At 32.4% G+C, this 13,956-nt stretch overlaps 1 protein-coding gene across 1 annotated transcript in view; it reads right to left on the bottom strand.

Annotated features, from left to right (window-relative positions):
* CDH18 (cadherin 18) overlaps positions 1 to 13,956 on the bottom strand; it is a 298,495-nt gene that overhangs the window by 20,337 nt on the left and 264,202 nt on the right. Inside the window, exon 9 of the mRNA XM_049768384.1 lies at positions 8,620 to 8,737. Coding sequence (XP_049624341.1) covers positions 8,620 to 8,737 — 118 coding nt within the window. The remainder of the gene's footprint in view (positions 1 to 8,619; positions 8,738 to 13,956) is intronic.

Genomic DNA, 13,956 nt, shown 5'->3' with positions numbered 1-13,956 from the left:
TTTATAGATTAGATGGTAGGAAATATCAATGCTAATTGAAGAGTTTGAATATAGAACTTAATTTTGAGAATAAAATTTTAGGCAGAGAAAAAAATCATAATAAACAGTAAGATAGAATAGGACAAGACAATAAAGCACTTAAAAGTATATAATACCAGGACAGTGTCCTGACACTTTGTGTTCCTATGTATTTTTGGTGTCCACAAAGTTTTTTCTTTTCATTAAAAATTATATAATGTGGGGCCAGAGTAATAGTACAGTGGGAAGGACACTTGCCTTGCATGCAGTTTATCTTTCATCAGTAACTAGCTCATCACCAATATCCACCAATTAACCATCTTCCATTCTACTTCTAAAAAATATTGTTGGGGGCTTTGCACGCGGCCAACCCAGGAAGGACCCAAATTATATCCCTGGCATCCCATATGGTCCCCCAAGCCTGCTAGGAGCGATCTGAGTACAGAACCAGGAGTAATTCCTGAGCGCTGCCAAGTGTGACTCAAAAATAAACAAACAATAAAAGGTTTTTCTTTTTTTAATATATAAACTTTTTTGTACTGTGGTTTACAATAATGTTGAAAATAAGAGAACTTTTTATTCTAGACTGTTCTAACATTTTATTTTGTTTTGTTTTTGTTTTGGGGCCACACCCAGTGACGCTCAGGGGTTACTCCTGGCTATGAGATCAGAAATTGCTCCTGACTTGGGGGACCATATTGGGACCCCAGCAGATTAAACTGCAGTCTGTCCTAGGTTAACACATGCAAGGCAAAAGCCCTACCACTTGTTCCACTGCTCCAGCCCCTAGACTGTTTTAAAGCTTTAAAAAAATTTTTCTGTAAGAATACTTTTTTTTTTTTTTTTTTTTTTGGTTTTTTGGGCCACACCTGGCGGTACTCAGGGGTTACTCCTGGCAGGCATGGGGGACCATATGGGACACCGGGTTTCCAACCAACCACCTTTGGTCCTGGATTGGCTGCTTGCAAGGCAAACACCCCTGTGCTATCTCTCCTGGCCCAAGAATACTTTTTAGTACACCTCTAATTGAAACAAAAGTGATACTTTATATTGGAAGATTATTTTATTGTATTTTTTGTTTGTTTTGTTTTTGAGCCACATCCAGTGACACTCAGGCGTTACTCATAGATATGCGCTCAGCTCCTAGCTTTGGTTACTATATGGGACTCTTGGGGATCTAACAGTGGTCCTTCCTAGGCTAGCTCAGGTAGGTAGATGCCTTACCCCTTCACCACTGGTCTGGCCCCTCATTGTAGTTTTTTTAGTAAATATCTATTGACAATTAGTCTAATAATTCGCAGACAAGTTGCAAAAAGCACCATCTATTATATGTGTAATTTAAAATCATTATCTGTAAATATATAATACCATCTATTCAACATTAAGTAATAGCTCTTACTGGAACAATACAGTTGTTTAAGCCAAGAAAAATATGAAGCTAAATTTAAGTATGTGTCTGTTTGATAGCATTTGAGAACAACTAAAGCAGGGTAAGAAAAGAAAATTTCAGAGAAGAAATAAACTATTCAAATCTTAATTGCAATTATTTCCTATACTATGAATGAACAGGAAGTTGCATTTCCAAGTTGGGAACAGAGAAACTTGGACAACTTTTGGTAATCTCCTGGGCTTGCAATTAGGTATTTAGTGTTTTAAGCACAGGACTGACTTTTCCCTAAAGATATTTGTTAAATTAAAATTTAAATTGGAAGCTTAGTGAGATGCAAATAGCTGAAAAAAAGGCAAGAAAATAAACAAAAATTAAACTTAAGATTTAAGTATATATATTTTAGTTTATAGCATTGTATAAGTAATGACAAGTGACATTCATTTATACATATCTAAAATGTTAATATTAACTCAGTTGAAAATCTTTGAGATCATTCTTCAGGGTCAAGGAAAGTCAGAGACTGGTTATTAAAAAACAAGCAAACACATGAAATCCTCTAAACCAGGGGTCTTCAAACTACGACCCGTGGGCCCGCAGAGGAGTCTGATCTGGCCCGACAGCTGTGAGCGCTGTTTGGTTGCCAAGATACCTGCCAGCATATACACTCAGTGTATATCCAAATATCAGGAACCATGCACTCAAAATAGTAACCATCTTTGGTAGCAATTATGCCTGTGAACAGACTTTTTCAAGAATGAAACATCTGAAATCTTCAACCAGATCAAAATTAACTGATGCCCACTTGCATCACTTGTTATGGCTGGCAGTGACAAGTATGGAACCGGACATTGACCATCTCTTTAGCCAAAAGCAGGCCCACAGTTCCCATTGAAATACTGGTGTGTGATCTGTTTATTTATAAATAGTTTTCATTTTATTTATATAAGATATGTGCAGTGTGAGTAGGAATTAGTAGCTCATATAGTCCGGCCCTCCAGCTCTCTAAGGGACTGTAATCCGTCCCCCACTTTAAAAAGTTTGAAGACCCCTGATCTAAACAAATGGCAAGCAAGTTTTATGTTAGACTAAAGTAACTATCTTTTTTAATTGCTTATAAATAAAATGTAAGTATACATTTAAAAAGTATATTTTATCTGAGGTCTTTCTATCACAATGTATAACTTTCAATCAAAAATTACTAGACACATCAAAAAATACTAATATGACCAACTTCTGCCACTCTATTTACCCCCATTGGGAAAATATCTGTCATTTTGATATTAGTGTTTATCAACAATAATCATAAAATTATAGACATTGCTATGCTAAATAAAATAAAGACAGAAACCATAAAAGGATAGAATACTAGGTATTTATATCTCAATACTAAGGAAAAATGCTTATGTTTACTGAAGTTATAAACATTCAAACCACATGAATTTAAATTCATTTTGTAAGACTCATTTTCTTGAGCATAGTATAATTTAAAACCAGTATCTACTTAAATCTATTCCAAGAGTATGCCATAGTGAATAAGAAATAATTTCCTTAGTAAAGAAACGTTATAATAAAAACATAGGACATAGTTAAAATAATTTAGTCTGCAACTTTCTAGTAAATAGAAAGATTTAAAGAACTGAAGGATAAAACAGAAAACAGAAAAAATATAAAGAAAATGGTGAGTATCTGATTGCCATGAAAACCTGTCTTTTATTTACTTCCAAGCAAATCTGGATAGGAATAACAATTCAATCACTATATAAGTGAGAGGAAACTATTATTTTTAGGTAGTAGAAATACATAGATTTTCTAATCTAAACATAAATACTATTTAATATAATGTATGAGATATTTTAATGTGTGCATCATAAATTAAAATAAATAGATTTTTAAATCTATTCTTTTTTTTTTGGTTTTTGGGTCACACCCGGCTGTACTCAGGGGTTACTCCTGGCTGTCTGCTCAGAAATAGCTCCTGGCAGGCACAGGGGACCATATGAGACACTGGGATTCAAACCAACCACCTTTGGTCCTGGGTTGGCTGCTTGCAAGGCAAACGTCACTGTGCTATCTCTCTGGGCCCTTAAAACTATTCTTATGGTTTGCCAATGAGGTGACAAGAGCTGGAAGAACCTGAGATCATAGTCTACTCAAAATCTAACAAGTTGAATTCTAGCAGTTTTATGGAAGGTCATGCATGACTCCTGAGTTAAACGTAAAGACGTATTACTCATATCCTATTACATATTGCACATGTTAATTATTTCATATTAGTTGTTGATTTCTATGGTAAATAAGAGTGATATAGAAGAGGCTGGATCAATAGCACAGTGGGTAGGGCATTTGCCTTGCATGTAGCCTTCTTGGATGTGGAGTTGAACCTGCCAGGAGTGATTACTGAATGCAAAGCCAGGCATAAAGCCTGAGAGTCATGTAGCATGCCCCCCCAAAACAAACAAACAAACATGTAGAAAAAAGATGTTTGTTGTGCTCACAATAGGTTTACAAAATAATTGAGGAATTTTGTGTTCTATAAAAAATGAATCTCTTCTAATAATTAAAAACAAACCTGCCCCATAAAGTGGTTATCTGATGACTTTTCTACAGCTAAATAAGTACAGTATGTACTTTATTCTCAAGTGAGATGACATGTCTTCCTATACTTCAAGACTAATAGTTGTTTAATAAAGGAGCTAAATGTGTCTTCGTATTGCCAGACTAAAGAAATGTAAGAAACACCTGGAAAATTGTTTCCTAACACAGACATCAAAAGAAAGAATTTAAATTATGATGGGGTTGTGATATATTTTTGTTCACAAAAGTAAAACTTAATTATCTTAGGACATTCCATTTATTATATTTATCATTGAAAATGGTTAATACTACCAAAATTTCCAACTTTTATTTTAGATAGCAACTGGAACTTAAAATGGCTATTGTTTATTTCTTCTTATTAGTTTCTATATTTCACCTTTAATTTTTTAATTAAAATCTTACATAATGGCTAGAGTCATATGACATTTTTCTTGCACACAGCAGAACCATGTTTGATTTTAGTATCTCATATGGTTCAATTATCATCACTGGAATATAATTCATAATGTAGAAGAACCACCAGTAACCTTTGAACACTGCAGGTGTGTACGCCCAAAATATAAAAATAATTTTTACATGAGGTAAAAAATAATTTTACTTGCTCTTTAAAGCCATTTTCTCTTATCACTGAAAAATTCATTTGCTTGTATCTATGTTTCTATGCTTATTTCTGTTCTGTAAGAAACTTATATTTTCTCAAAAACACCTGTTTTTTTCTTTTTCTCCTCTCACAACTTTCTAAATAAGTATCAATAAAATGACCTTACTTCACTAAAACAAAATAATGATGCCATCCACCAAAACATAAAGAAGGAAAGAGGAAAAGTAAAGCCTCACAATTTAAGAAAATAAATTCCAATTAGATTTATATTTTGCCTCTCAAGTTAGTTCATAAATATATTTTCCTATTTTTAATAGCAACTTTAAAGTACAATGAAACTTGTTTCCATTTTCTTGAGTTCACTATCCTGTTTTAGCCTTTGACCTAAAACTTAGATATGTCAGACTCTGATTAGAATTTTTAGCCATTTTTTATTTGGTGTTAAACTTTGTTCATCAGTCTTTTAAGAAGAACTCTAATTTCACTCTGGGAAAGAACTACTTACCCAGAAGCATAGAAAGCTATCTTTATTCTTTGTATGACCACACTGAATCAGAGCTCTTGTATGTCTTTGAAAGCATGAGATAATCACTTGTAGAATTTGATAAAAAGACTTATTAGAAAACATTGCTGCTTGACATCTGACTTTAAACACAAATATCTAAATATCTATATCAAATTTATTTTTATGGAATAAGTAAACAGTAGATTATACTCTCATTCCACTACTTTCTATGCAATTATTTCAAGTACTCTTCTAAATTTCTTTTCAAACCATTACTTATTGACACATTGTATATTTTTATCTGTAATTCATACACAGGATAGTGTAAATAAATTTTAAATATAAATTATGCATGGTATATTGTTGTATTACTAGTGGTATCATTACATTATGTGCAGCTGAGATGAGATAAAATAACAGGTGTTAAACTCTATCATTTAACCAATCTCTTGGGAACTTTTCCATTGTATAAAAGCTGTGTGTTTATTTTTTTATAAGTTTGATTATCTTTGGTATTATCCCCAATCTTTTGATACTCAACACATGAGTTAAATGGATAGTCTTGTATGAACATCGGTGAGGATAAGTATGTCAATTTTATAGTATATATATGTTATAAATACACTATATAATATGTATTTTTTGTTTGGGTGCCATACCTGGCAGGATTCAGGGATTACTCCTGGCTCTGTGTTCAGAAATCACACTTGACAGGCTCAGGAGACCATATGGGATGATAGGGATTGAACCAGTGTCTATCCCAAGTCAGCCACATGCAAGGCAAAAGCCCTACCACTGTGTTATTACTACCGCTCTTATAGTATGTATATATATATATATATATATATATATATATACATGTCCATGTGTATATCTATGTAATATATGTAGGTTGATGAGGACAAATAAACCTGAATTTTTTACACTGATGCAAATCTGGTTAATATGGTGCTAACTTTCCTTTAGCCTTTCATAGCTGTCAAGATATTAGCAGAGTGAACAATCAAAGGCTTAAGAGTGTCTCCCTCGGGCCGGGCGGTGGCGCTAAAGGTAAGGTGCCTGCCTTGCCTGCGCTAGCCTCGGACGGACCGCGGTTCGATCCCCCGGCGTCCCATATGGTCCCCCAAGCCAGGAGCGACTTCTGAGCGCATAGCCAGGAGTAACCCCTGAGCGTCACCGGGTGTGGCCCAAAAAAAAAAAAAAAGAGTGTCTCCCTCAAAGGAGAGATTAAATATATCTACCACCTCATATCATAAACACAATCACTATTGGGTGTAGAGTGCAACTGGATTTTCTTGCATGTCATTATAGAATTCTGGGATTGCTAAAATTAAGGTTTTCTGTTAAAAGGCAAATTTACACTTCTTTTTATTTTTTTAAATATATACTTCTATAAATAGCTGGTTACATGGTTACTTCAAGTGATTTTCTGAACCTAGAGGGATAGCAGAACTCTGAAAATATTAAGCTCTTATGATATGAGAAATAATATTAGAAATATGTGACCTAAAATTACAGAACCTTCCATCTCACACAGGAAATTGTGTCAGATCCAATTGTTTAGCTGTTAGTAGAGATTCTTCTGTGTAACCGAGTAGAGATTAATATGCACTGCACCCAAACAAAACAAAACTTTCCATTGTAATAACATCAAAAAAAAATTTTTTTTTGGCTTTTGGGCCACACCTGCCGGTGCTCAGAGGTTACGCCTGGCTGTCTGCTCAGAAATAGCTCCTGGCAGGCACGGGGGACCATATGGGACACCAGGATTCGAACCAAACACCTTTGGTCCTGGATCGGCTGCTTGCAAGGCAAACACCACTGTGCTATCTCTTCGGGCCCACATCAAATAATTTTTAAGAAAATTCTTTGTACTACAACTAATTGTTTAATGTAAGGGAGATAAACTGAGCAAATATTAGTCAAAAGGCAAAAAACACAGTTTTATAATATTAATCAGTCCTGAGAAGTTCATAAAAAAGGTTATGATAGTTGATATTATTTTCTTCAATGTTGTTAATGGAGTAGATGTTAAATATTCTCATAAAAAGACCAATGTAACTATGTGATTTGATGGTGTTATTTGCTCTAGCTATTATAGTTATAATTTCTAAACTGTAAATGTATCGAATCAATATACTGTGTAATTTAGTTTAGGCAATGTTTTCTGTCAATTATTTTTCAGTAGGGCACTATACTAAGAAAAAATACACATAAAATTTTGTAAAATTTTAAATAAAATACTAGAATGAATAAATTCCCAAAATATATGTATATATATGCTTTTAGAGATTATTTAATTTTATTAAGACTGAAAGTTAATTTCTTGATAAATTATGTGATCACTTGAAATATAGTAAATAGTTTTGATTTTAATGTGCCTAAGTAATATATTTAGTTATACAGAATAATTTTGAGAATTGTTTGTGAAATATAAAAGAATTTAATATACTAATTAAATTCTGATACACAGAAACTTGTACAAATATATATTCCACAGTAGAGCTGACCATAAGTCAAGCTAAAATAGTAGAAGAAAAACAAGCGTTTGATTTTCAAAGAAACCAAATAAAGTGACATGTATACTTTACTATATTGACTATTATAGTTAAATGAATATCAGGGATATTTAGTAGCGTCTTCTATTTAGTATTTTTTTTTACTTGAAAATGCTTATACAGGATGGATAGAGACATTTTACAGCAACATGTCTATTTCTTTCTTGTTAGTTTAAGGCACCAGTTAACTTACATTCATTTGCTAAATTTGATCAAAGACAGTTTAGGAAGGAACACAACGGATAGCAGTCAGAACCCTGCACAGATTGAATGTCAATGTTGTCCTTATAGACAGACACTAATTTTTGCCCAATCATGAAGGATCTACCAGATAGAGAATAAAAAAATTCATGGAGAATTTTCTGTAAAGTGACTAAATTGTTAGTTTTTAACCACACAAAAGCTAAAAAAAAGAAAGCATTTCCACAATACTTTGCAATTATGCATATTTATCAAGACATATATGCTGAAATATTCATAATAACTAAGAGGAAATATAATTTGTACAGCACATCTTGATAGTCTTGCAAATGCAAGATGATTTCAAACATTCCATTTCCTTTACAAACTGTCCCCAGGACATATTTTTCATTTTTCCTAATTTAAATTTTTTCTACCTCCAAGCATTTGCAGCAGCCCTCATAAACATGTTTGTCAGCTAAGATTTCTCTTCAGATGTGCCCAACAGCACATTACATGTACAATGCTTATTTAAAGGGATTCTTCTGAATAAATTCAATAAAAGTTATTTGTACATATGGCTTAATTTTAAATATGAGCTTTTCACAGATCATAACACATTAACATCAAACTGACTTTGAATTCTGATTTGCAAGCTGTTCCTGGGCATATAAGGATAAGACAAAACTTCTCAGGACTATTTTGTATTAAGACAAATACCATGAAAAACTTAAATATATATATACATATATATACATGTATTCATTTTCACCTTCATTATCCTTCAGAGTGAAGTTTGGATTTATTGACAGGCTTTCATCAAGGAAGAATCTAAACCTTGGCCCATTGGCAAAATCATCTTTATCAGTGGCACTGATGGTATGAATCACCTAAAAGGGAAATAAAAAACTTAGATGTTAATTTAATTAAATACCTCTCTTCTACTTCTCACAATTTCAATTTATTTATCACAATTTCAATGGTAAAAGAAAAGGATTTTTTGAAACAATTCTTATCCATCTAGAGAGTTTTCATATCTGTTCATTAAAATTATCACTGGCTTAATTTCCTTGGCATTACATTTAAGGAAACATACAATGGTGGGATTATAGTCATTCACATTTTATTTTCTATCATGGCACAACCATTTACATTTTTTCTTTATCTCTACAGTACCTTGGGGGCCAATTACTTTTAATATTTTTCAGGAACACCTGTTTAGGGAGTTGGAATGTATTGTTTGTTTGACTATAACTATCCCGGTGCTGATGTAGAAAAGCATTGCAATATATGTTGGTCTCAGACGTGAAATATTAAGGCAGTCAAATCAAATGTCTTTAGACTTTTTAAAGAGACCTTTGTGATCATAATATTCTCTATTTTAGCAATGTGATACCCGAGTCCCTCTAGGTCTGTGAACAAGCCTCAAATTTATAACCTAATGTCAGAGGTACTAGCCAGCCTGCTCACAGTTTTCTTGAATACATCTAATCTTTGGTGGCTAAAAAAATGCTCTTTCAATATTGGTGTATGATATGCATTCAAAAGGAAAGACTGTCTAGAATATAGAAACAAGCGGTCTTGGGTCACCAAAGAATATAAATTCCAACATTCATCACTAATTATATTATAAAAATATGCAAATAAATAAATATTATGCTATTCTCTTTCTTGAAAAAGTTGATATCCTAGTGAGGATGTATATTCATTTTGATACCTTTTCAGAGAAAATAAATAATCCAGAGTAAAATTAAAGCCACAAAAAGCATGTTCTGCATGTGAAATATTATGGGTTTGTTCCAACACTGGATGATTTAAAGCAGGGGTCTCAAACTCAATTTACCTGGGGGCCGCAGGAGGCAAAGTCGGGATGCGGCAGGGCCGCATAAGGGATTTCGCTTACCAAATATTCGCAATAAAAATCGCATTAGTAAGAAAAAAAATCGCATGAAACATTTGCATACCCCAAACGGAACTGCTTGAGGTATGCGAATGTTTAATGCGATATTTTTCTTACTAATGCGATTTTTATTGCGATTATTCGGTAAGCAAATAATCGCGTATACTGAGATACTTGTAGGCCGGCCGCAGGCCATAAAATGTTGTACAGAGGGCGGCAAATGGCCCGCGGGCCGCGAGTTTGAGATCCCTGATTTAAAGTAATATTTAATTTCATTTCACCTAACCTCAACAATGTGCAAGTGAAGTGATCTGCTAAAATGCGTAAGAGTCAAAATGAAACTACGTGTCAGTACTCACTATATGTAAGTGAGGAAGTTTGGAAGTGCACACTGAAGAGAGACCAGTGAGAAAGGGCCATAAAATCCTGTGTTTGTAGAAAGTCAATGGAAAGTAAGTGTTGAAGGATGAAAGTATTCCTTAAATAGCCAAGGCTCAGTGCTTTATATTCTTCCCCAAAAAGTTCTTTCCTAGAAAGAACTTCAGTCAAAATTCTTCTTAATGTTTTATATAAAGAGAAAATCTATCCTTTTTAATTTTTTCCATATTAATGATAAACATGAGTTAGATAGTTGATTTATCTTTATTTAAAGTACAACAAATCACTATGAAGATCTTTGATTCACTTGTGGACATTGAATTTAAGTAGGAGAGTAAACTGTAGATATTTTTTCTTAGATGCATGAAAAAATCAGTGACATTGAAAATATTTATGATCTGGAAAACTTACATTCTCTTTATATCTGTTACATAACATGAACTAAATCATCAATTTTTCAAGGTTATTTTATGTGATTGATAAGGTAAGTGAATGTTCTTTCATTCATTTCTTTATTTTGATGAACACCATCTGTTTTTGATGATATATCATTTTTTATCATAGCATGCAAGTTTGTTAGCGATCAGAGAACAAAATATTTAAAACAGCTGAATCATTTGTAGTTCCTATTGTTAATCCTTTGAAATAAACATTATTCTCCATACTTCAAAATTATTTTGTTACCTAATTTTTTAAACTATTAATGTTACATTCTGCTTATTAAAACATAAAATTCTGACCTGAGCCATAGCATAGGGCATAAGGCTATCAGCTATCAACCCTGTGTGCGCTATCCTAGGGCGGATGAAGGTTCGATCCCTGGAGTCCCATATGGTCCCCCAAGCCAGTAGAGATTTCTGAGCACATAGCCAGGAGAAACTCCTGAAAGCCACTGGATGTGGACCAAAAGCCAAAAACCAAAAAAGCAAAGCAAAACAAAACAAAACAAAGAACCCAGAAAACTCGAATGTTGTTGTATTAGTCTCATATTATCTTTAGTAAAATATAATTTAATTCTATTCAAGTTATTTCTTCCACAGAGATTTCTCATCACTTAAACATGTTCTTATTGAACTATTAATGATTGGTTGGTCATGTTCCCTTACTAATTTACAATATGTCAATATTGCCATCAAATACCTAGAGTATAGCCATTACTATAAAATCCACCTTGTTATTATGAGATGTGGAAAGTTATTGCCCAGTGTGCCAAGAGGAGTCCTATGCATGGCCTTTATCATTCTAGCACAACCACCATGACAACGACCATAATCACGGCTGCAATGTTGATGACTACATGCAACACAATCTCCATTTCACAACGTACCATAACCAATTATGCACCCAATTTAGATTTGAATATCACCACAATAACAATTATACAGAAAATTAATAAATCCAGGATAAAACCTGGATCATCTGCCTTTATCCACATAAAGGCAATACTTCTTATCAACTCTTCTTATCAGCAGTGAGAAATTTTATTTCTTCTGCTGCAATTAGTCATGGTTACATCTCTGATGTTAGGAATTAAATTCTCATGTCCTGTTTCTTTAAATTTGAACATGACATGTTTAGGAGTTTTAGAAGCTTTAAACTTTTGGCAAGGAGTTGATCATCACCTTGTTTCTCACATCCACATTTTCTCAACTTTTGTCAAATGTATGATTAATGGATCTATGCTTTTGTAGGTGCAATAATTTATGAGATTTAAATCATGATTGGTTTTTTTCACTCATTCTTTGAGTCTTAATTCTTTTACCCGCCGTATGCAATTGGTATGTAAATAATGTTTAGCTATTTTTAAAATATGAGAATTACAATCAGGCTTAATCTACTGAGGGAAATCAGCAAAATCCAAGTTGATAATATAAACTGATAACCACCATCAGCATATATGTTGATAATAATTCTAAATGAGGCTGTACTTTGTGCAGGGACACTTTTGAATCAATTCTCTATCCTAGTTATCATAAATGTATCCTCACTAAATGGGTTTTCTATAATTAATTATTGACTATATATTGTAATTGAGGAGAATAATATTAGAATGAATAAAATAATCATAATATTTTACTTAGTGAGCATGTTAACTCTAAATATTTAAAACTTAAACAGTAATTCTATTAAATGCATTGCAAATATTTAAATTATCTGTGCTTGCTTTAAAATATGACCACATGAAAACATAAATATAGTTGAAAATAATACCGACACTTGCTAGCTAAAAGCAAATTGGATGAAAACTTGGTGTAAAATATCTCCTGATATTTTAATACATAAGTGTATTGTTAACAATACCATGTAATGGTGGCATAAGCAGGTGTTACATTGGAAAATGTTTTCTTTTGTATATTATGTTTTCTAAGTTCATTTCAAATGAAAAATTTCCTAATACACTTAGGGACAATTCACTATGAATAGAGCATAAAGAATCCCCTTTGTTTCCCCAATTGCTCTTTGTGGGAACATCAAAGTATTCTGAATTCACGCTGTTTAGTAAACTTGACTTTGAATTCTATTCATGCATGACACTTTCTTTTTAATATTTTCATGCTAGAGCAGTCAAAGTTTATTTTTTCATGACATGAAAATAAATGAACTCAGATGAGTATGAGTATATATTTGTTTGTTTTAATATCTAAATTCACCTGAACTCTGTTGCTAAAAGTAGTTTAAACCTCAGCTTTGAAAAAAACTTCAATCTCTGCCATAGCCACATGCTGTGATTTTGAGGTGCATGTTAACCTGCATAGATATATTTGTGGTTATAAAAGCAATTGTCATAGCAATACGAACTACCGTAAAGCCTGGGAATACAAATTCATTTGAGAAAATCTATTTCACAAATCATCATTTAAATAGAGTTTTATATTATAGCTATGCAAGACAATACACAGACTATGCCCAGAAATGCTCCAAGAACAGGGTGAAATAACACCAAGAGTAATAAATAAATCTGAAGGAAAACAACAAAATTTCCCATCTAAAGTATTATTGTAAAACTTATCAAGCTGTCTGATAATAATTTATTAAATAGGAATGCATAAAATATGTCAAAATGTTCTCAATGTAAAGTACAAATTCAGCCTAGTATAAGTTGTGGAAACAAATGTTCAAACAACTTAAGAAATCTATCTGACGCTAATGAATAAAATTATACAATACTAAAAATAGCAGTGATGCTAATATAAGTTTAATTTTGAAGGACAAAAAAGCAAGTGCTTAATTTGCATAATTATATTAGACTATTGGGTTTTATGTCTTAATACTTAGATGAGAAATAATTCTAGCAGTTTCATTAGCAGACCATTAAAATTAGAGAAGGAAATATTTTCTAAATGGTTATAAAAGGCCTTAACAAAGGAGGAAACTATCAAAAAATTATTCATCCTTATAAAATCGTTAACTATTTTTCATGTGAAGAGAATAAGAGAAAAGACATGATCTCAATTGCAAATATGATCAATGTCATGAAAAATTTAAGCTTTACCAAAAAAGTAAAATTTTAGATTTATGAAGTATTTAAGCTATTTACTTTTTATAAACATTAGAATCATTTTTTAAAATTTATATGTGATCTTCTAGAATCTTAAGTAATAGGGCTTGTATATTTGTCCTACTGCATATAATAAAGCAGAAAAAAGTTACACACAACTTTGTAAATACACGAATGACATTACAGTAAGTGATGTTTTATTAAAAAATAAAGATCAAGAAACATAAATGCAAATGCATTTTCTAAAGTTGGTATTTATAAATCAACTTTTATTGGTCTCATAGATATTTTACTGTAGGTTCAAGTAGAAATTATAGCATTCTTTTTTGACA

The sequence above is a fragment of the Suncus etruscus genome, chromosome 2 (genome assembly GCF_024139225.1).
Source record: "Suncus etruscus isolate mSunEtr1 chromosome 2, mSunEtr1.pri.cur, whole genome shotgun sequence".
Classification (NCBI taxonomy): Eukaryota; Metazoa; Chordata; class Mammalia; order Eulipotyphla; family Soricidae; genus Suncus; species Suncus etruscus.
Note: the sequence above shows the minus strand (reverse complement) of the source record. Positions and strands in the feature narration are given on the sequence as shown.